Source organism: Dasypus novemcinctus, chromosome 12 (genome assembly GCF_030445035.2).
Source record: "Dasypus novemcinctus isolate mDasNov1 chromosome 12, mDasNov1.1.hap2, whole genome shotgun sequence".
NCBI classification, from domain to species: Eukaryota; Metazoa; Chordata; class Mammalia; order Cingulata; family Dasypodidae; genus Dasypus; species Dasypus novemcinctus.
The window spans coordinates 96,121,641-96,145,746 of NC_080684.1; the positions used below are offsets into that span (position 1 = coordinate 96,121,641).

The 24,106-nt window shown below is 45.6% G+C and overlaps 1 protein-coding gene across 4 annotated transcripts; it reads right to left on the reverse strand.

Moving 5' to 3' along the window:
* Positions 1 to 1,244: 1,244 nt before the first annotated feature.
* Positions 1,245 to 23,811, reverse strand: LOC101411126 (apolipoprotein L3). 4 transcript variants are annotated; one of them, XM_071219047.1, is made up of 6 exons: positions 23,688 to 23,804; positions 14,636 to 16,080; positions 12,694 to 13,431; positions 6,444 to 6,539; positions 4,776 to 4,902; positions 1,245 to 3,615 (listed from the first exon to the last, which is right to left on the reverse strand). In XM_071219047.1, exons 4-6 carry the CDS (start codon positions 6,457 to 6,459, stop codon positions 2,763 to 2,765), a joined length of 996 nt encoding a protein of 331 aa, XP_071075148.1. In that variant the 5' UTR covers positions 6,460 to 6,539; positions 12,694 to 13,431; positions 14,636 to 16,080; positions 23,688 to 23,804; the 3' UTR covers positions 1,245 to 2,762. The 4 variants fall into 4 exon arrangements, with proteins under 4 accessions (XP_071075148.1, XP_058164726.1, XP_004456449.1 ...); XM_058308743.2 differs by having other exon boundaries at positions 12,694 to 13,436; XM_004456392.4 differs by lacking the exons at positions 12,694 to 13,431; positions 14,636 to 16,080 and having other exon boundaries at positions 23,688 to 23,811.
* Between the last annotated feature and the right edge of the window lie 295 nt (positions 23,812 to 24,106).

Genomic DNA, 24,106 nt, shown 5'->3' on the forward strand with positions numbered 1-24,106 from the left:
TGGGCGTTAATGTGGGACACAGCACACCAAATCTGTGGGCCGAAAGCTGATTCGGCCTCAGGCTGCATCCCTCTCTATTCTCTTTCCTGGGAATATACACCACAATCAAGTGGGATTTATTCCTTTCCTGGGGGTGTGGATCCGCGTAGCCCTCTCTGTCTTTAGCCATCGGTCTGAGGTTGGAGAATTCAAAACTGTCTGCTCTTAGGGTGGGGGAAGGGGGCCGGTGCCTGCAGCTGCGGCTTCCATTCAGGGTCTTAGCCTCGAGATTTTTCCCTGTGCCTCTCTTTCTGCTGGATGGTGTCCAGCCTTCCCCTGGTGTCCTAAAACCTAGAACATTTTTTCCCAGGCCATGTCTGCCTGTCCTCTCGCTGTTTTTCTGGGAGAGGAAAGACTCCCATGTCTTTCTAATCTGCCGTCTTCCTGGGAGTTCAGATCCAGATCTACACCTTAGGGTCATTCTGGCTCAGTGAGAAGAATGAGCAGGTCCCAGGGGTGGGGCCACGAGGTTATACGCAGGAAGACAGTTCTGCAAGCACTTGCGGGAGCTGAGGCAGAACGTGATGGTGCTTGGACGAGGACGTAGGCCGTCTGGCTGTCTCCTCTGGCTCTCTACCAATCACCCATGCTCTCTGAGAAGGTCACACAGGTTCTTTGGTTCCTTATCAGCCTCATGTGCTGTGACGCTGATTGTTGGACTGGAAACATGCCTGAACTCAGCAAGGTAGACATGCACCCACTTCCCCCAGATTGCCCTGTTATGCCTGGGTGCCGGGGTCTAGGGGAAGTGACTGAACAGGAGAGCAGGAGGAGCAATGGGGCACCTGCTCCCTGGGATCCTGGAAGGCTCCTGGGGAAGAGAAGCCAGGTCTCCAGAGCACAAGTGTGCCAAAGAAGCAACACAATAGGGGCGCAGGGCATCAGTCAATTGTTATGGAGCCAAAGGTATAGAACTCAAGATTGGGAAAGCTAGATGGACTTGAGATACCATCTCGTCCCACCCCCACCCCCACCCCACCAAATGAGGAGGAAACAGGCTCAGAGAGGCTGCAGCTCTTGACCCCAAGCTGGTTGATCTTCTGGCCACATCACAAGATTCCTGGCCTGTTTCTGGCATCAAGTTTCACCCTTTTTCCCCAAATGTTCCTGTACAGCATTAGCAATTTCATTGAAACCTCATTGTTCCTTCAGTATACTTGTATTAGTCAGCCAAAGGGGTGCTGATGCAAAATACCAGAAATTGGTTGGTTTTTATAAAGGGCATTTATTTGAGGTAGGAGCTTACAGATACCAGGCCATAAAGCATAAGTTACTTCCCTCACCAAAGTCTATTGCCACGTGTTGGAACAAGATGGCTGCCAACGTCTGTGAGGGTTCAGGCTTCCTGGGTTCCTCCCTTCCAGGGTCTTGTTCCTTCCTGGGCTCAGGGTTCCTCTGTGAGCTTACTTTCCAGGGCTCCAGCTTAAGGCTTCAGCATCAAACTCCAACATCAAAAATGCTCAACTCTGTCCTTTGCCATGCCTTTTATCTGTGAGTCCCCACACACCAAAGGGTGGAGACTCAAGGCCCTATTGGCACAAAAGGTTTACATAATTACTTAATCAAATAAACCTATGAATCCAGTATAATCTAATATGCCTAGAGGAAAAGATCAGTTTACAAACATAATCCAGTATTTCTTTTTGGAATTCATCAGTAATATCAAACTGCTATAATACTCTAACCCAAACAGGATTGGTGACTTGCCAAAAGCTTCACCCACTGCTCTCATCACCACCACTACCCCCCCCCACCATCATCATCAACATCACCACCACCATTATCATCAGGAGATCATCGCCTGCCTGATCTAAACTCACTGGAAGACAAGAAAAAGTTGATATTAGAAAGAGGGGAGCGGATTTGGCTCAACTGATAGAGTGTTCACCTACCATATAGGATGTTCAGAGTTCAAACCCAGGACATCCTGACCCGTGTGGTGAACTGGCCCATGCGCAATGCTGATGTGCACAAGGAGTGCCGTGCCATGCAGGGCTGTCCCCCATGTAGGGGAGCCCCACGTGCAGGGAGTGCGCCCCGTAAGGAGAGCCACCCAGCGCAAAAAAAAGTGCAGCCTGCCCAGGAATGGCGCCGCACACACAGAGAGCTGACACAACAAGATGACACAACAAAAAGAGACACAGATTCCCGGTGCCGCTAACAAGAATGCAAGCAGATACAGAAAAACACACAACGAATGGACACAGAGAGCAGACAACGGGGAGAGGAAGAAGGGGAGAGAACTAAAATAAAATAAATCTTTAAAAAAAAAAGAAGAAGAAAGATAGAGCTGGAGACCACCTGGAGAAGACTTCATTTCCGCTGGGACGTCAAACTATGTGGAGGGTCAATGGTGGATTTCTCTCCTTTTCAACTTGTTACCTTTCTAGCCTTCTTACCATCTGTTCCTGTACACTTCCCCTTCTAGTCATGCTCTCGATATCTTCTTTAGTCCAAAAAAAAAACACAAAAAAACACTTTTTTTTCCATCTCCTCCCTCTCTAGCCCACTCTCCTTCCTTATTCCATGCTCTATCTTTCCTACCTTCTCTTTGACTCTCGCCCTCTGCATTGGCACTTCCCTTGCCATGCTCAGCTGCAGAAAGATCAAACTCCTCAAGTCCCAATTCCATAAACTTTATCCCACCCTCCTTTTCTCTTTAATGGAACATCTCCACGCCGCCCTCCAGCACATATGCCCTGCTCCCCGCGCTGCTTTGGGGGTCACTGAGACAGGCTACGCAGAAGCTCGTGCACCGTGGTGTGCTCCTTTAGCTCCTGCCGTAGCTCCTGAGCCTGCTGCCTCAGCTCTTCAGCCAGCTCTGTCTTTGCCCCCGTATGTAAATGCTTTGACTCTTTCACTAGGCTAGCCACATCCATCGCAAGGAAGAGCCCTGTAGCGGCCACCCCCATGATCCGGGCTCCTTTGGTCATTGCCAGAGTGGTGCCTCCAAAGGCTTTCTGCACCCGCCAGTAACTTCGGGTTGAAGTGCTCCCAGCGCTCGTGAAACGGGCGGCACTGTCCACTAAGCGAGGGTTGGCTTTGGCCACCCTAATTGCTCTGACGGTGCTCCTAATGGTTTTCTGTGCTTGGAAACATTTCTCTGCATTGGAAGCAATTTTGGGTACATTGTCCCGCAGAACTTCTGCCATCACCTTTTCTTTATCAAAGCTGGTTGACGCTGAATTACTGGCTTTGGCTTTTGCTGAGGACATGCTTGTGTGATCCACGATGCTGGTGGAAACACTGGTGACTGCAGCCGCTGCCCCCAACGCCACCCCAACTCCCGAGCATGCCAGACTGACCCCTGCTGTCACAGGTGCCAGAGTCAGGCCGAGAATGGTCAGGAGGCCGGAGACGGTGCTGGTGGTCGTGGCCACCACGTTGGAAATGGTGCAGTTCTTGTGTGTCTTGTCAACCTCATCTGCAAGGGCGTGAAGCTCTCCTATACGCTGCTCCAGCTCCATTTTCACTCGAGGAAATGCGTTCAAAAGGCTGTCCCTATCAAGCCGGGGTTGGTGGAGCATGTCATCTTTACGCTCATTCAGAGCATCACGTAGCATCTCTGCCTCATCCCTGTAACAATGAAGGTCAAGTAAGTAAGAAAGGCGGTTTGCTCATCTGTAAAATGGGCTTGATAAGATCTATCCTGCATAAATCACAGAACTTTTACTATAAATCAGATGGAAAAGAATTCCACAAACGTAAGGAATTTTTCTTTCAATGGTAAACACTTGGTTTTTTTACCTGATAGATTCTCCATAGTCTTTATTCAATAAGGAAATAAATAAGTAAAAATCATCTTAAGATCCTCTTTAGTATATTTGATAAAGACTTTTACTCACTCAAGGACAAGTCAATGTCATCGCTACCAAAGTGTTTTGTGTAATGGGGACTCCACATATAAACAAAGAGAAGTGGGATTAGAACAGAAAAATCTTCATTCAGAGAATCTTATATTTTAAAAAAATACTAGCATTTAGAAAGGGCGTTAAAGGTCATTCTACCTGGTACCTGCTCTCTTTCAAGTCTGATGGTCTTAGACCTTTCTGACTGAGGCCTCACCAAAAAAGATAAACAGCTGGCAAATAAGCATGTGAAAAGATGCCCAACCCCATATATCAGTAGGGAATTGCAAATTAAAAGGAAGAGACACCACTAGCACCCATTGAATGGCTAAAATCTAAAACACTGACAACATCAAATGCGAGCTGTACTATACAAACAGTAATCCCTAAGTATTTAATTCATAGCAAAATCATAAAAATGTGCTATCATCCATTGTAACCAATGTTCCATACCCATACAAGGGTTGATATATGGGAATCCTATGTGTTATGCATGATTGTTCTGTAGACCCACAACTTAAAAATAAAAAAGTTAAGATTAATTGAGCATATACTATATGCCAGTCATTATGCTACACTTTGCATGTGTTATCTATTTTCCTCACAAACCCAACAGATGAAGAAACTAAGGCAGAGAGTGGTTAGGTAACTTGCCCAGGACACACAACTCTGGAGGGGACAAATCGTACTGCCTTGGGTGGGTTGCATCTCTTCTCAACCCAGGGCCATTCACTGCCAGCAGTTGACATGGCAGAAGTATTCCTCGTGGGTTGTTGAGAAGGGACATCCACAGACCCAAACCCAACCACGAGAGAAGGTGTCCCTGCCCAGGGGAAAGCAGTCAGCAGGCAGGTGGGCTGGCATTCCTGGGGCCCCTGTGGGGATTACCTGGACAGACGGGCCTCAGCCACGAAGCTGCTCCAGGCCCGGTTGTCAGCCAGCAGACGCTGCAGTTCTTCTCTGCTCACTGTGACCTGGAGAGCCTCAATGACATTCTCGAGAAAGCTTTCACTCTCTATTTGGGAAAAAACAGAACAAAGTTAGAGGAGACGGTAGCAGAAAATAAAGGGCATTGAGAATAAGGTGGCTAAAGGTTCATCTTCCTGAGCAGCTCTCTTTTAGGCTAATTTTTTTTTTTCAGTTTTTTTTAGTATCTTTTTTTTTTTTTTAAGATATCTAGATCACAAAAACATGGGCTACTTTTAACAGAGTTTTCCAGTAAATGTCACTCCACTTGGTGGAGGAACGGGTCGTTTTCAGCTCAGAGCAACCAGAAAGTGAGTCTGCAGGCCCCAGGAAACGGAGGGCTTTCAGTGACAGCGTCCAGTTAACAACAGCCCACTGCGTGCCAAGCACTGGCTATCAGCGACTTCAGAAGGTAAGTGCCAACCCATAAGGAGGGTATGAAATCAAAAGTTGCATTTTAAAAATGAAATAGAATGTATCTGTGTGCCTCAAACATAAGAATGCATTTTTTTTTAAAGGAGGTACCGGGGATTGAACCAGCAGCTTGTACATAGGAAGCAGGTGCTCAGCTGCTGAGCTACATCTGCGCCCCAAGAATGCATGTTTTTGTGAATGATTTCAGGTAAGATTTAGATGTGTATAGAAATTCAGAACTTCTTAGGTATTAGAAAGGGAACACAGGGCACGTTTGCAATTTCTCAGCACAACAGGGAGGACAGCACTCTAGAATCAAATGCATTCTTGTTTTGGCAATGAGAACATTAATATTCACATTTAGTGGGATGAATGATGTGATAACTCTAAAATGCCTCAGGTCAGGATTACTGCCCAAACGAGTTACCAAAAAACGTGTGGTTTGTGGGGGGGTTCTGGGATTGCAGGTAAGAGCCTGGGGAGAGGTATGTAGTTATGTGTGTGCTGGGATGTGATGTAAAAGCTGCTTCTCCCTAGAGCCACACGAGAGGCATTCTCCTGATTTCACAGAAGAAGAAAGTGAGACTCCCAGAGGGTGATCAGCTGTCTAGAGCCAGCAAGCAGAAGGTTCCGGCTGCCAAGCATTTCTTTAATAGTAATTTGAAGCCTTATGTTTTGAAAACTACTATGGTTTCTGCATTCTACCCTATAGCTATCTATGTGTTTTTTTTATTTTAAAAGTAATGCTTCACACGAATCGACATCCTCCTACTCCTCGTGACTGACCCCAGCAGCACGGAGTATGGAAAGTGGACTCCCTCCTTCAATAAAACCAAACCTGACGCCCCAAGATGGGCAGTGGAGGGGCCTTGGGAGCGGGGGAGGGGCGGGGAGCTGGACCCTCAGCCCGGATCCTGGGACTCCGGCCCTATCACTGCTCTCTCCTCCGGGCTGGTCTCAGGGGGCACCTCTGAACCTGAACCCAAGCTGGCCACTATGTTTGCACAAGACTGTATTAGGGGGAAAGGCGCTCAACCACGAAGCTGCGCCCACTCCCCTTCTCCTCAGTTCTTGACTCCTAGGAGGCTCACTCAGCTCTGGAGAAGGTGCCACTCAGTCTAGGTCCCAAGCAGGAAGCGCCCAGGAAGGAGGAGGCGTGACCAGGGCAGTTCTCACCTGCTTCTTTGCTCATGGTGCCTGCTGAGGGGTGTCTGAGTTTGTCCTTACAGCTCACCAGTCTGCGACCAGCTTGGAAGGAGGTTTTGCTTCAGCCTTGGGGAGGAGAAAACAAATTGGGGGATTGTGAGCCCACTGTGGCAACAGGGTGCAAAGGGGGCCGGGCTCAGAGGGGTTCCTTCTGGAAAGTCGGCAGATGTCAAAACAGACCTAACGGGACCTGTCCCTCCCTCACAGGGCACTGCTGGTGCTATTTAAAGAAAGTTACTCAGCCCGCTCCAGCTCCCTCTGCCCTCATTTCCAAGGCAAGTCAGAAGCCCTGCTGGGGTCCAAGGAGAAGAGACTCAGAAAGGACACAGCCGCCTGGAGGTTATGGAAGCAATGACATCCATACACAGAAGAAAAGGTTGGAAGGAAGGTTCTGGCAATTACCTGGGGCTGGGAACATTTGTGCTTCCTAATGAGAGCAACTACTCTTTATCGAGCAGCTGAGCAGCCGTGGCGCGCGGGGCTCCTGGTGCTTTCTAAGTAGACAATCACGCCCCTTTGTGAGATGGGTCCCTTTTGGTTCCCATTGGTCAGCAGAGGAAACCAGTGCTCAGTGTTCCGGCGACTTGCCCAAGGTCTCGCCGTAGTGCTCGGGCACACACTGGGACCCACATCCTTCTGACCCACATCCCACACTTGTGACAACTACTCTCTCCTCCCTTAAACTTACAGAAGCCTGGATTTGTGTTTATATGTTTATTTGTAAATGACTCTTCTCATTCCAAAACGATGTCTGGCACCCTGTGCCCGAGCCTCTGCCTTCCGAGAATTTTTTTTATTAAGGTACCTGGGGATGGGGATTGAAACTGGGACCTCGTATATGCGAAGCCAGCGCTCAGTCACTGAGCCACATCGGCTCTGCTGAGTTGGTTTTTTCATTTTTTGCTTGTTGTATGTTTTTTTGTTTTTAGGAAGCACCGGGACCCGAACCTGGGACCTCCCATGTGGGAAGCAGGGGCTCAACCGCCGAGCTTCTGTCTTGATGAACTTCCTGGTGCTCCAGCTACCCAAGGCCTGGGCCCTCCTTGCTTTTGCAACATCTTCCACCCCCAGGCCCCAGAGTCCTGCCAGCCCCTGGCCCCCGATGACACCTGGTCTCCCCATGGTCCTCCTGGCACCTGGACCTGGGTGGTTTCTGATTTTTCACATAAATAATGGTACAAAAATATTCTCTTGCATAAAACTTTTCCACATTTGAAAGTGTTCCCTTAAGGTATTTCTGGGAGTAGAATTACAGGGTTAGTTTCCATCCACATGAAAACAATTTTCTTCCCATCTAGAGCTACAGCGCTATTCAAAGAAACTGTACCAATTTACACTCCGGTTCTGCTTGTGATTATCTTGTCCTGGGGATGAGGAAGGAAAGCAAACGTTGCTTGTGTTCAGGCACTGTTTATCCACTCTCCTGCCCGGGGCCCGAGTGAACTGTCAGTAAATGCACTTTCAGGTATAGTAACAGCTAATGGCCAGAGCCCTGCCGCAGTGGGCTCTCTTCTCTACCAGGAATTGCTCTAAGGCTTTACAGAGAACAACTCCTGTTGTTTTTCCAATAGCCTTTGAGGTTTGTGTCATGAGGCTCATCATTTACAGATGAGGAAACTGAAGTATGGATATTAAGTGGCTGGCCCAAGGTCAGAAATCCAGTACGTGGTCAAGCCTCTGTGTCATGAGCTTTCAAAAATATTTAATATCGTTGGGCCAGTAATTCCACATTGATATACGTCTCTTAAGGTGACAAGTAGATTTGCACATAACAATCTATGTGTAAGGCTGTGCACCATATGATTATTTAAGATAGCAGAAAATGGGAAGCGGACGTGGCTCTACTGATAGAGCGTCTGTCTACCATATGGAGGTCCAGGGTTCAATCCCCAGGGCCTCCTGACCCGTGTGGAGCTGGCCCACATGCAGTGCTGCCGTGTGCAAGGAGTGCCATGCCATGCAGGGGTGCCCCCACGTAGGGGTGCCCCATGCACAAGGTGTGCACCCCACAAGGAGAGCTGCCCCACGTGAAAAAAGCGCAGCCTGCCCAGGAGTGGCGCTGCACACATGGAGAGCTGACGCAGCAAGATGACGCAACAAAGAAAGAGACACAGATTCCCAGTGCTGCCTGATAATGCAAGCAGATGCAGAAGAACACACAGTGAATGGACACAGAGAACAGACAATGGGGGAAGGGGAGAGAAATAAATAAAATAAATCTTTAAAAAAAAAAAAGGCAGAAAATGAGGAGCTTCACACACCCAGCAATCAAGGATCAATGAACTAGATTATGCCACTCTCGCATAATATACTGTGCAACCATTAAAACTGTGTATTTTGTGAGTTTTGAGGTTTCTAAGTTTAATATCTACACACAGGCATTAGAAAACTAAAGACGGGAAGCGGACTTGGCCCAGTGGTTAGGGCGTCCGTCTACCACATGGGAGGTCCACGGTTCAAACCCCGGGCCTCCTTGACCCGTGTGCAGCTGGCCCATGCGCAGTGCTGATGCACGCAAGGAGTGCCCTGCCACGCAGGGGTGTCCCCCGCTTAGGGGAGCCCCACGCCCAAGGAGTGCACCCTGTAAGGAGAGCTGCCCAGCGCGAAAGAAAGTGCAGCCTGCCCAGGAATGGCGCCACACACATGGAGAGCTGACACAACAAGATGATGCAACAAAAAAAAAACACAGATTCCCATGCTGCTGACAACAACAGAAGTGGACAAAGAGGAAGACACAGCAAATAGACACAGAGAACAGACGACTGGGCAGGGGGGAGAGAAATAAATAAATAAACACACCTTTAAAAAAAAAGAAAAGAAAACTAAAGGCCTGGAAAAAACAACAAAATAGTAAAAGTGCCATATCTGGTGCTGGGATTATGGGTTATTATTTGCATTGTTTTCTTTATACTTTTCTGTACTTTCATAAAGCCCCCCAAATCAGCATGTATTCCTCTGGTGACAAACAACAAAAATCCCACTTGACTTTCGAGCCTACAAGGGCAGCATGGCTCCCTGCGGCACCTTCCCAGCTCCTCTCCCGCTGTCCCTTCTGTCCTGACGCCCCCTGGAGAAGGAACCCGTCCTCCTAGCACGAGAGGCCAGGCGGAGGTGGTGGGGACACCACACTGGGGTGTAATTAACACCACTGAACCGGAGACTTGAAAGTGGGTAAAATGGGAAATTCTGTGTTGTATATATGTCACCACAATAACATTTTTAAAAACCACAACGATCTAGAAATGTACAACAAAAAGAGTGAACCATAATGTAAACTACGGACTTCAGTTAATAATAGGACGATAGTAATTGATTCATTAGTTATAACAAAGGTACACACTGGTGCAAAATGTTAATAACGGGAAAATGTGTGTATGTGAGGGAGTGGTATATAGGAGCTCTGGACTTCCTGCGTGACTTTTCTGTAATCCTACAACTGCTCTAAAAAAAATTTTTAATCAAAAAGTAAACTTTTAAAAATGAGAGGGAAAACAGATGATTGACAAAGAACTCTAGAGAAAGGATGGGAAAAAAAGAATTACGTACACCTAGACAATAAAACAGAAGACAGAGCTAAATGGGGAATAGAAAAGTTACTACCCAGGGAAACGGACTTTGGCCCAGTGGTTAGGGCGTCCGTCTACCATATGGGAGGTCCGCGGTTCAAACCCCGGGCCTCCTTGACCCGTGTGGAGCTGGCCATGCGCAGCGCTGATGCGCGCAAGGAGTGCCGTGCCACGCAAGGGTGTCCCCCGCGTGGGGAAGCCCCACGCGCAAGGAGTACGCCCGTGAGGAGAGCCGCCCAGCGTGAAAAGAAAGAGCAGCCTGCCCAGGAATGGCGCTGCCCACACTTACCGTGCCGCTGACGACAACAGAAGCGGACAAAGAAACAAGACGCAGCAAATAGACACCAAGAACAGACAACCAGGGGAGGGGGGAGAAATTAAATAAATAAATAAATCTTTAAAAAAAAAAAAAAAAAGTTACTACCCACAGTTAATTCTTAGAAAATTATTTGAGAATGAGTGGCAACACCGAAAAAGGGGGTGGGGGTGAGGAAGTGGGGATGATAACCAAGAAGGAAAGATGTAGGTCCAGGTGTTGTGGAATTTAAGAGAAGTTCAATTAATTGAGTATAGAGAGGCCAGGACTCAGGAATGATTTTGAGAAGGAAAAATGGTTTATTGACAGCCGGCAGGACTCGGGAGCTTTCAGTTTGAATCCCGAGTCCCGAACAAGATTTTCAAACGTCTTTTATACAGAGAGGAAAGGCCAAATGGTCCCTTTGTTTCAGTTCTCAATAGGCTTCAATTAGCATATATCTCTTCCACATCTTAGGTAAGCTTTTAGCAAGGACTCCAGACATTCTAGATAAGCCTTGGTTTTTGCATTTCCCCTAAATACTTAAAGTTTATAGCCCTTGCTTTGTTAAACATTTCCTGGGACTGGAGCCTGCTGTCACCGTCCCTAAGGGCAGGACTGCAGCCTCTTACCGTTCCACACCCACAAGTCAAACAACTTAGTTATTTCTGAAGAGACACAAGTCAAACAGCTAAGTTATTTCTGAAGAGACAAAGAGCCTTCCACCCATAGCCCACATCACAGGGACAGGAAAACCAAGCAAGAGAGAAGATGAGTCCCCGGGTGGCAGGTGGACACGCAGCGGGGCAGGCCTGGAGAGCAACAGGTCCAGAATGGAACAAGAAGGAGAAAGTTCCAGAAGGGAGGGCTCCAGGGGGAAAGGGGACTTGATATAATACCTCGTGTGATGCAGAGTGTGAAAGGAATTGGGTAAATGGTGAAAGCAAATTGTGCAAGCATGAAAATAAGTGAAGTTTTTATCCTGATAGAAAGCAAATCATGTTTAAATTATTAGTAAATAATAACATAATAATAATGATGTCTAATAATCAGAGTGAAGTCTAACTTGTAGCATCCTTTCTAGCAGCACCATGCCCGCTCACATTGCACCAATGGTCTAATTACTTTCCACTCAAAGGAACCAAGACTCTTTATAGGGGAACTGAATTCCACTGACCCTTAATATCTGCTACTCCAGAAGGCAAGAATGATTTTGAAAATGTTCGGGGTAGTGCTCAAAGGGGTATCCACTGCAAGTCCTAATAATTTAAATATAATAATAATTGAAAAGATCATTTATAATTATGATTATTGTGTTTAATTGGGCCATGAGTTCATATAATATTCAAAAAGAGAAATATTGATCTTCCAAAAAATTGAAAAGGAGAAAACATTGCCTAACTCATTCTACAATGCCAACATCACCCTAATGCCAAAGCCATATAAAGACACTACAAGAAGAGAAACTACAGACCAATCTCTCAAATGAACTTAGATGCAAAAATCCTTAACAAAATACTTATAATTAAATCCAACAACACAGCAATCAACTTATACACCATGAACAAGTGGATTTTATCCCAGGTGCGCAAGGCTGGCTCAAGATAAGAGAATCAGTCAATGTAATACATCACGTTAACATATCGAAGGGGGAAAAATCACATGACCCAGAAAAGGTATCTGACAAAATACAGCACCCTTTCTTGATAAAAACACTTCAAACGGTAAGGATAGAAGAAAACTTCCTCAATAAAAGGAGAAGAGTTGAGATAAAGGATACCGAAAATAAAAAAAAAAAAAAAACCTAAGTATAAATTATAAAAAAGGTGGTCAAAGAAGAGTTGGTATGATAAGGAACGTTTCATTGTCAATTGATTTTAATAAGAAGAGGAGTCTTAAGATACGTGGGTATTTTCCCTTCTATATATTGATGCACCTGTTTGTAAGTATTGAGAAAGAAGACAGAGCAGGGCCCGGCATTCATTAGCTGGCCTGACACTCAAAGGGAGGCTGCTATTATTCTCCTATTGGACACAAATGATTTCACAGAAAACCAACTTCGGACAAGGTGGCCTGAGACCCTGAGAAAATGAGACAAAGCAAGGCCGCTTCGTACTTCCGTCCAAGCACAGGAAAAAACAAGGTCACGGTGCCACGGGGAAATCACCACACACCCCTTGTTGGCTAAAAACAATGTTAACTTCTTTACAACCACAGCTTTGTCCTCGTTCGCTCTCCACTCTCTACAGTGACGACTCACGGAGAGACCCAACCATCGAATTGCCCCCAGTCTTCCTTAGAGCCCCCCCAGACCACCAAAGCCCCAACCCCTGCCAGGCGCTCTCTGACGCCCTCTCACCGAGAGGCCCCGAGGCTGCCCAGGCCGCTCTCTCCCTCGCTGCCTCAGTGAGCCTGTTCTCTCCAGGGGGCTTCCTGGCGGTCTTTGGCTGCAGGGGTTGACGCCGTAGGTGTGTATTGCTTCTATGTGCTTGGGGAGCAAGGAGCAAACACGGGGAGCTCTGAGGTATCCACGTCAGCCCCCGCAGAGCTGGGGGTTTCCAGGCAGTTGCTGTCCCCTTCTAGCCACTGGGCGTTTCTGGAAGCCGGCCTTTCCTCTCAGCCTTCATCTCCACAACGCAGCAGGCCCCTCGGCCCCTCACGCTCTTCTGCCCACCAGCTCCTTCCCCCCACTGCTCCTCAGCTGAGGAGTGGACATCCAGATATGCTTTCTCACCCACATTGGCAGCTTTGGGGTGACTGTGTGGCCTACTCCTGGCCAACGAGGCACAAGGGGAAGTCGGCTGGGTGGCTTCTGGGAAAGGAGTTTTGCTTCCTGCTGTAAGGGGCAGTGGGAGAGGAGAGCTGCCTGGCACCTCCGCCTTTTCCTGCCTCCAGTGCCGCGTGGCAGGGAAGCCGGGGCCACCTCTCGAAATCATGGAGCGGGAGAATGAAGCGCCAGCACAGAGCGGGAACAGTGGCTGGGCAGAAGGCGCTGAGATCTCGGGCGGCCCCAAATGCGTGTCCGTGACACCTGGATCCCCTCCTTCTCCGTGCTGTCATTCTTGGCCTGGCCAAGCTGGGCCTCTGCCAGGTGACGCTGTTCTGGAATTTAAGAGAAGTTCAATTATTTGAGTATAGAGAGGCCAGGACTCAGGAATGATTTTGAGAAGGAAAAATGGTTTATTGACGGCCGACCGGACTCGGGAGCTTTCAGTTTGAATCCCGAGCCCCGAACAAGATTTTCAAACGTCTTTTATACAGAGAGGAAAGGCCAAATGGTCCCTTTGTTTCAGTTCGCAATAGGCTTCAATTAGCATATATCTTCCACATCTTAGGTAAGCTTTTAGCATGGACTCCAGACATTCTAGATAAGCCTTTAGCATATTTGGTTTTTGCATTTCCCCTAAATACTTAAAGTTTATAGCCCCCGCATTGTTAAACATTTCCTGGGACTGGAGCTGCTGCTAGTCCCCAAGGGCAGGACTGCAGCCCCCCACCGTTCCACACCCACAAGTCAAACAACTTAGTTATCTCTGAAGAGACAAAGAGCCTTCCACCCATAGCCCACATCAACGCCAGGTGGCCTTCCCTCCTGCCTGATCGCCCTCCGAGCGGCTTCCCTGGGTTAGCCTGCAGGTGCGTCAAGGTCCAGAAGGCTGGTGATGGGAGGAGAAGTGCGGGTGCTGGGGGAAGCCCAGGTGGCACCTAGGCCTGCCCTGGTCCTGCCAACAGCATGGCCCCGACCGCGAACCCTCCCACCCTTATCAGCTCCTGCCTAAGCAATCGGGATGCCTCAGGGCAGAGGCTCCCAGCAAGGCACATCCCTCCAAGTGGCTGCAGGGCACCCTCGGGCAGGGAAGAGCAGGATTAAGATTGTGTACGTCCTGCTGAGCCGTCTTCACTGGCCTCCCAGGACCAAGCCTCAGCTCCTCTGCCCGGCACGCAGCCCCCTGCCTGCTGCTCCTGCCTCCCCACCTTCCCCCTACCTCCGCTGGCCTAGCCAGCATGCCCGCCTTTCCCATCTTCCCCACCGCGGGAAAGCGTCGAGGCCCACCGCCTCCCCAGTTCCGGGGCTTCCCAGTCCCTCCCCAGGCTGCATGCCCGCCGTGCTCTCCTGGTTCTGAGCTTTCAGCCCCCTCCTTTAGAGCATGTCAGGGCAGAGCCTTGTATTTTCTGCTGCATGCCTCGAGCTGGTGACCACTGGGGCACTGGCTGGAAGCTGTGTGAACCCCAGGAAAGCTGATCTATGCCTCTGGGTGGGGACCCATTTTAAATAAGCAGGATCTTAAAACGTGACCCACCTCGTTCAGTATGGGTCTTTTCTTTTTTTCTCTCCCCTCCCTGCCCGCCAGTGGTCTGCTCTCTGTGTCCATTCGCTGCGCGTTCTTCTTTTTGTCCGCTTCTGCTGTTGTCAGCGTCATGGAAATCCGTGTTTCATCAGCTCTCCGTCTGTGCGGTGCTGATGTGGGCTATGGGTGGAAGGCTCTTTGTCTCTTCAGAGATAACTAAGTTGTTTGACTTGTGGGTGTGGAACGGTAAGGGGCTGCAGTCCTGCCCTTAGGGACTGGCAGCGGCTCCAGTCCCAGGAAATGTTTAACAATGCAAGGGCTATAAACTTTAAGTATTTAGGGGAAATGCAAAAACCAAATACTCTAAAGGCTTATCTAGAATGTCTGGAGTCCATGCTAAAAGCTTACCTAAGATGTGGAAGATATATGCTAATTGAAGCCTATTGAGAACTGAAACAAAGGGACCATTTGGCCTTTCCTCTCTGTATAAAAGACGTTTGAAAATCTTGTTCGGGGCTCGGGATTCAAACTGAAAGCTCCCGAGTCCGGCCGGCTGTCAATAAACCATTTTTCCTTCTCAAAATCATTCCTGAGTACTGGCCTCTCTATACTCAAATAATTGAACTTCTCTTAAATTCCACAACAGCGCCATTCCTGGGCAGGCTGCACTTTTTTTCGCTCTGGGCGGCTCTCCTTACGGGGTGCACTCCTTGCACGTGGGGCTCCCCTACGCAGGGGACACCCCTGCCTGGCAGGGCACTCCTTGTGCGCATCAGCACTGCACATGGGCCAGCTGCACACGGGTCAAGGAGGCCCGGGGTTTGAACCGTGGACCTCCCATGTGGTAGATGGACACCCTAACCACTGGGCCAAATCCTCCTAATCCTCTTGTTGTGGAATTAGTTGTCCCTAAGGGCAGGACTGCAGCCTCTTACCATTTCACACCTACAGCCTTCAGCTTAGGTTATCTCTGAAGAGACAAAGAGCCTTCCACCCATAGCCCACATCATTCCCCCCTTTTTGCCAAAGTTTAACTTGCTAAGCTTTGGCATAATTATTGTTGGAGCTATGAGGTGGATGGCTGTTTGTTGTTTTGATTGATTATTTATCAGTCTTTAGTACAGCATCTAGGACTGTTTTTAGAAGTTTAGAACTTTTCATTCTGGACAGCAGAATCTTGGGCAGGGGCCTCCTGCAGTTATTTTGCTGCCATTGGCACTCACGTGGATTTCTAGTCAGGTTCCAGATCATCTATTACTTTTATTTTACTCTTAAAGAGTTTACACCTTTAATTTAAAAGGGGTGCTGAAGGGAGATGATCTCTTTTTTGTAACTGCTTTTTGCTGGCCATGGGCTGTAGTCATTGTCTTATTAATTTATTTTAACTGGAGGAAGATGGATCTGGCATTTTGTACGAAGTTGGATGAAGTTTTCATATGGTTAATAAGATGTTCACTCTGAAAGAAACAAACTTAATTAAAAATTTGGAATACCCGTTTTTAAAAGAGGACACTCATTGGATTACAGAGGTAGACAAGGTTAGGTGCCTATAAAGATGGCACTCCTTTTTAAAAGCTGGTGGGAACAGCATATATATTCTTTTTTAAGTTATCCATCTTTAGAGAGAAATTGCAACAGACATTTAGCTTTGTCTGAAGACACATTCCAAACTGTTCAATGATTGACACTTATTTGCTCTGTCAGATGCTCCTGGTGAACTGGCACTTCTTGGGCAACTGGCTTCACTCAGGATTAGAACACTAATTTGGAAATACTCTTAGTTTTCACCTGTGGGAGTGATCAGAACTACAGAATAAAGATTTTTACACCTTGGTTTTCATTGTACAATTTCTAGCAATTTTGACTTGTTCAATAGGTGACTCACCATCAGCAAGCAAGCCTCACTTTTGCTACACAGCAGAGTACAGCAGAATATAGAAGTTGACTGAGACTGGCTGAGACTGCCACTTTATTCTATCTATTTATTCTATTTATTTATTCACATGTTATTAACTGTTTAGAAAATGATTTTACTAGGAATTTAACATGTCTAATATACTTCTGCACTTGATCTAAAATAGAAAAGTTAACATTACAATTATTAGGCATATATTTAGTACAGGATAAAGGTACAGCACTTAATATTAACTAATGTATTACTTAATGCATAAGGATTCAGAGTTACAATTATTAGTTTTGAGTTTCAGGTTTGTAATACCTTATATGTTATCTCTCTATGAGAGCAGGCCATAATGCCAATTGTGTTTAAGTTTTACTTACAGTATTTTGGTATTATGGCTCTACTTAGCATGTTTTTTAACGCAGTGAGCAAGTTGCAGCATCTTTCATCTTAGAGAGATTTTCTAGTATTTCACTAGCCTGGTGCATAGTGCTCTCTGGCACTATGGAACAGTGCCAGTCTGGAGGTGATATTTATTGTACACTTGGCTGTACCGAGTCATCATTGGCTGCTGCAGGAGCTTGAAACTGCAATATAGTTTCCATCGACTTCAGGAGCAGAATCAGAGACTGATATAGCACATATTTTAATTGAGGGGTTCAGTGACCAGCCTAGCCAATAACTCACATGGAGAGATCACCTGTAATGTATTGAAGGCCTGGTTTGAATGCACAAGAGTTTGACAATGTTAAAGTTTATTCCTTGTTTTTATATATATTTTAAACAACTTAACGCAACACATATATCAAATGACTGTTTACTTACACAATTTTACTATGAAGATAACAGTAGGTACTTTACTTTAGTAATAGAGGAAAAAATATTTTTCATTGTTAAAATGAAAACAGAAGACTTCCAATATAATCAAGATAACTTTTTATTACTATTTACTTAAATATGTACTTTGCGGTGGCTTTCAGACAGGTTTTATTATCATTAAGTTATTTCTGCTACTAATACTAATTTAAGTTTTAGTTAACAATGACTTCTACAACTAGAACTATTTAAACATTTTCAGTTTGGAAGATGTTTTACAAACTCTTTATAATTGACTATAACTACATTGACTAGCCACCTCATGTTTAAATAAACTTACTAAATTACAATTACCAATGAAAGAAATTTACTCTTTATTTAAGAGAGCATATCTACAATCTTTTTCTTTTAGCCTAATTTCACCAATGTGAACTTATAATTTTCATTACTGTAAAGATTTTGTACATACAATGTTAATTTAGTTTATAAATTAACTATGGGAGATTACACTCAAGTTAAATAAAATTGAAACCATAATAGTTTATGCAAGGAATGTTCTTTTTTTCTTTTATAGGAAGCTAAAGACTTCTTTTTTTTAAGTTATGAAAATTATTAATTTAAAAGCATACTGACTACTAGGTTTTAAAACACATGCATACTGACTACCAGGTTTTAAAACACATTACACAATTACTTAATATTTTTAAATCATAACCTAGGAAAGATCTCTCTATAGTTTTTATGGACTTTCTTTTACTTACTGAAATTTGTTAATAGAGCCACTAATTACTTTTATTTCGTTGGAAAGAAATCTTCTGGAAGAAATTAAGGCTCATCAGATTGTGGAGAAGAAAATAATTTATTTTCAATCTTGCAAGAAGGGGCGCAGAGCCAGATATGGCTGGTGCCCCGAACAAAGAAAAATGACACAATTTATACCCCTAAGCCTAGCATGTAAGTTCTTTTTCTGTTTTTTATAGATTGGATACTTCAGAAGTTACAGCTTATCTGAGATTTAACTTTCTCACGCAAAAGTTTGATTTAACTGCTTTCTCTATCACATTCTAACTATTTTAGTTTTTACTTGCTCCTCCTTTTGTTAAATAAGGAATAGAATTTAGTGCTGAAATGGCACCAACTTAGCTCCTTCTTGGGCATCCTTCTATTGCTCATAGGACTGGCTTAAACTGGTCTCCTCCACTGCTGTCCAACCCGGGAGTGGGAGACTGAGGCAGCAGGCCGCTGGGTTACATCAACATTTTTCTTATGTGAAAATTAACCTAATCTTTGTTGTTTTTTTTTGCATTTTATGGCTGACAAAAGGTTTAAACTGGGAAATTACCAGGCAAACTGATTCTTAATTCTCTAGCCTAGTAGATAGATTTGATCTGCTACACCTAGTCTTGCCTTTAAAGCTCTTGCAAAGAGGAGGCCCTTTCTCAATTGTTTCTATAATCAGATTTCTATGACTTTTTCATCTTGCTTAGTTTAATTTGGGCTTTAAGAATATTTATTTACATATATAACTGCATATTTAATTAACAATTTGAATAGAGCTCTTTTAAGAATTTTCATTTGTTAATTTGATATTATTATCTTGATGTATGAAGACATACACTGAGTAAATGGGCAGACATAAAGAGTTAGACACAGAAACAAAACTCATTGATATTATTTATAATTTGCATTATTTTATATACTGTTTAGCTTAATTAATTAGGGGTCCAGAAATACATATTACTTATATAACTGCATATTTAACTTCAACAATTTGAGCAAATAGGCAGATATAAATAGTTTGAGACAAAAACATAACTTTAATTACTTTAAACTTCTAATCTTTACAAAACAAGTGTGACTGCAAACATTTCAAAGACTCTTGAAACTCTTCTTAATTTGCACTATGACCATGCAGTTTACCACAAGAATTTTTTTTCTTACTTAATGGACTGTAATAACTAAAATGTTTTTAATACCTTAGCACCATTTTGTTTTAGAACTTTATATTTTACTTTGAAATTAGCAGAATTTTGGATAAGCAACAAGATTAATTATATATATATTTACTGAGGCTATTTGAAGCCTCAGGGAGACAGACTGCTTTCTCTCATGAATTGCCACTGTTAGGAACACTGACGGTCAAGGCAGGAGACTTCTCCCCTTCTACTCCCTTTTTTGATTTTGGAGATAATAAAACTCCAGTGGTCATTTAACCTTATTCCATCAGGCAGCTAATTATTTAGTTTACACTTGAATTCATGAGAGAAAGGGTTACTAATACCAGGAGAGGAGACAGTGATGTCCCAGCTCTTCTCAATTATGAAATAACTATAGGCAAAGGCAAAGGGTGAGGTTAGGCTTGAAGTAACCATAAACAAAGGAAAGGTTAGTTTAGAATTTACACTTAAATAATAGTTTCAGGCTAAATTCACCCAGCTATAATTTCAGTTATTGTCTTTCCACTGTTTTATAATATAAATGCATTTATAAATGATTTTAACTCTTAGTTACAGTTTTTATTAATTTTTTTAAAAAAACTTATTAATTTTATAACACCTTTAAATACCTTTCATTCGACTTATAACATATTAAATGAACTTAACCATTACTTTAATTTTTCTTTTAAAGTAAAAGAATAAATCTCTTGCAGTTAGTTTGAAATAAAAGGCTACTTTTCAGGATTTGATTTCTAGAACATAAAATGTTCTTTTAAAAGAAGTAAGACTCTTCTTCAAACACTGAGGAAATGATGAGGTTAAAGCACAAGAAGCTATTGATAAAAGATTTTCTTTGTATATTGATCTTACTCAATTTTAATCATAAAAATGTTCCTTCCACAAACCTTCTACACTTTCAGTATTCATTCAGGTTCTGTCCCACACTCTACTCTTTCCAATAATCAATCATTTTATCTTAGGACAAAATCATCTTCTGTTTCCTTAACAATAAAAACACATTCCATATATCCCACATACTAAGTTACCAGGCAAACTTCTTACAACATATAATTGCCATTAATACTAAACAAGTTTGTTAAAATAATGAACTTTTTTTCACTTTAAATACTTAGTAGCATGTAATACCAGAAACAATTTTTTTGGAAGCAAGTTGGCAGGGGAGACTGGCTGCCGAATAAGTTTGTTATAAAATTGCCTTTTATTATTATTATTATTAATTCAGTTTTTGTTAAATAATGACCTTCTGCAATTAGCCATTTAAATACTTTAATTTAAACAATGCTTTGTAAAACTTTTATAATTATTTATACCCTTAAGACAAATTTTACCTTCACAGAACACATTCTCTTACTTAAAGTTACTACAATACCTTCTAAGAACCTGGGCAGAATGCAAAGGTATTTTGGCTTTGACACCCTAAGGAGGGAACTTTACTGCATTTATTCTGATTCTGCTTTTCACCCCCTTCACTTCCCCCCCACCTTCCAGGCAGTCGGGTGCACAACAAACAGGAATGCGGCTTATGAATAGAAGGGTGGACTCACTGGAAAGGGACAAGCCGCTCCCCCCTTTCCAGCTTTCAGCCAAAATGGGCAGACAGAACCTACTCAAATTTGGCAACTCTCCCAGGAACCCAGCCGCCCTGACTGGGACATCCCCAACAAACTTGGGTGTGTGGCGCGGACACAGATGGCCTCCAAGCCCCGGCAAAGGGCCAGACCAGAGACAAGACAGCAGAGCATGCACAAACATCTAGACTCCGCAAACATCCAGATTCTTCAGCTTTTGCCCCAGAATCATTTCACCCCCTTGCCAATGGCAAGGGAGGGCTCCAGCTCAGCTGTAATTCTACTTTACAAAAGGACACAACTCCAACACTAGCATTGAGCTGACACAGACAGAAGCACAAAGGTCACTAATCTGACCCACAAGTTTATATATTTATTTTCACCATGGCTGCCCCCACAGCCATCACAAACCTCAGAACACTTAACATTTGGTATAAAGCGAATTCATTCACAAATTAGCACCATAACAAAAGATTTCAGCTAGACTTTTTCCACTGTTTAAACTTTACACCCAGACCAAGCTCCACCAGAAAAGTCGATCCATTTTCCTGTAACCAAGTTTTGTTTTCTTTAATCTAGACCAATTTCCAGGACATTAGGACTTGAACCTATAAATAGCCTTTCCTATTAAAATCGGGACTCCACTCCTTTAGTGGATATAAGACCAGTACCAGATTCTAACATGCAGTTAGACAAACGGAAAACACCAGGGCTTTTCCCCGGTTTTCCTCCTTTTCCCAAGCCTAGAGAGAACGGCTTCCCCCCAGCCATCTGGGGCTACTAGGGTTCTCTCGGGAGGTGATCAGCCTCCCCTTCCTAGCAATTAAAGCTAGGGCCTTCCAGACTCTGCTCACCCGGGGAGTCTTACCTTCTTCCATGTTCGGAGTTCTTTTTCGTTCCCAGAATCCTTCTCTTCAGACCTTCCATTGCCCTCGATTTTTGTCGGGAAGATTCTGGTGGAGCCCACATCTTTTCTGGATTAAATTTAATCCAGGGGCGCCCAGATTTGGGGTTCACCTGAGTCCTCCCGGCTTCCTCGGGGATTTGGAAGGGGCAGCAAAATGCTACCGTCTCTGGCCTTCATTTATTGTCCCACCAGAGTCACCAAAAATGTTGTGGAATTTAAGAGAAGTTCAATTATTTGAGTATAGAGAGGTAAGGACTCAGGAATGATTTTGAGAAGGAAAAATGGTTTATTGATGGCCGGCCGGACTCAGGATTAACACTCTTACTGGAGTCCTTTATGATCAGAGGACTAAAAAGCCAGGAGAGGTCCTGCAGGCAGGAGGCTGTGTCATGGAAAGGGGCCCCTGAAGGGCCAGGCCCACGGAGCAGCTGGAGGCGGAAGAGAGGTGGCGAGCCGAGGCCTGGAGGAGAGGGGAGAGGCCAGCGTATCGCCCTGTCACGTGCCTGGTCGCTGCACCTTGGGGAACCAGCATCTCTGACCATGGCTGGATGTGGACACTTTCACGGCCTCAGAACTGGGAGCGTTTAGCCTAATCAATTTCCATCTGAAAAGTCAACTCGGTTCCGGAGGGCTGCAGCGGCTGCCTTTAGAAACTAGAACAGACACCCTGCGTGCCCCCAGGTCCCTCTTCGCTGGAGTGGGGGTTGTGGGAAGTGTTACGTGTCTGTGAAGGCAGCCCCGCTCTCCCAAGGCACAACCCCAGCCGCACTGCCAGGTGAGTGATTCCACTTATCTTTCTTTTCTGACTGCCAGAGAATTAAGACTATGATTCAGATTTCACACAAATGACCTCACTGATTTATTGCACTTTTGACCCTTCTCTCGATTTCTGAGTGTCCACTGATTTCCTTGTGTCCTCTTACTCTAGCTCTGCTATTTGCATATGAGGAGAAAAAGGAAGAGAATTGCGGAATGGGTCCGAGAGAAAAGGTGAAGCACAGCTGTGCCCTGAGCTCCCCATTCCAAAGCCTCCCCTTTCTCGCCCCAGGCAGCTAGCTGGGATCTGGGGGTCCGGATCCCTCGTCTCCACCCACTAATTGCTTACGGGAAGTTTTCTAGAGGGGAGGGTGTTCATTGCCTTTTGAAGGCACAGTCTTATTCCTCTTGGTGTGCAGTAGTTTCACAATAAACATGTTCTGCTTTAAAAGGGGGGTGGGGGTGGCCTGGCTAGAGGGGAATTTCTACCAGAATATAAATAAACCCCAAAGGGATTAAAGATCTAAATGTGAACCAGAGAGAAAGAACTCCAAACCTACTGCAAGAAATGTTTAAAAGTGAGCGGAACTGAAAAGAGTATGTGGCTCAACTGACAGAGCATCTAGGAGGTCCAGGGCCACATCTTTCTCCCATCGCCAAGCAGCCCTGAGCAGAGGACCCCGTTGAGGGCAGGGGGCAGGCAGCCCCGCTTGGCCTCCCGCCACGGCGTCCCTGCAGGCCTGGCACAGAGTAGGTGCTGAGCGACCGGGTGGGTGAAAGAACCTTTGGATTCCTTGTATCTCTAAAGAAACTCTCCCCCGCACCCCCCACCCCCAGACCTCAACAGCAGCACCTGGGGTGACCTCAGGGCAGAGGAGGGGCAGGCGCTGGCTCACCACCTCTCCTTCCTTCGGGGGCCGCCTGGCCATTCTCTGTCCCCCCGGAACCCAAGCCAAGCCGAAGGCAAGAAAGGAGCAGCCAGACAAACCTGGGTGCAAATGCAGATTCTGGCACTACTTAACTGCGTGGCCCACACCAGCCTCTTGGAGCGTCTTTTTCCTCCACATGCCATCACGCGATGACAGAAGTCAGCGACAGAGCTGTTGTGAGGAAGAGGAGTTGGGGGGGTCCCAATCCCCGCCCCCCATCCCCAGCGTACCAAGGCCGCTTCTCCCTGCGGGCTCTTCTGGGCGGTGTGGAACCAGATGCCAGCTCTGGGTCAGCACGATTGCTGGGCAAATCCTCTGGGCTCCCAGATGTAACCAGGAACCCGAAAGCGAAACTACTTCCTGCCCAGTCACAGCAGAGGACCACGCCTACTTGCTAGCGCCACCACAGCTCAATCCCCCTTGTGCAGCTGACCCACTTAGGGCGGCAGACCCTTCCAGGTCTAGCTACCCGGATCAGCCACAGCCCCCGCCCTGCCTGGCTTCCTCGGGGGTCTGTGTGGTCCTTGGGAAGGAGCAGCCATCTGGGAGCCAGCCCCTGCCCCGCCACTAACTGGCTGTGGGTCCCTGGAAACTGCCAGGCTCCGGACTGCACATACGCCCCTTGGCCTTGCACACCTGCCTTATTCAC

Coding starts and splice junctions, on each gene's coding strand:
- LOC101411126 (XM_004456392.4), bottom strand. Junction 3,616..4,775: donor GCTGAGGCCCGTCTGTCCAG/GTAATCCCCACA, acceptor TCATTGTTACAG/GGATGAGGCAGAGATGCTAC.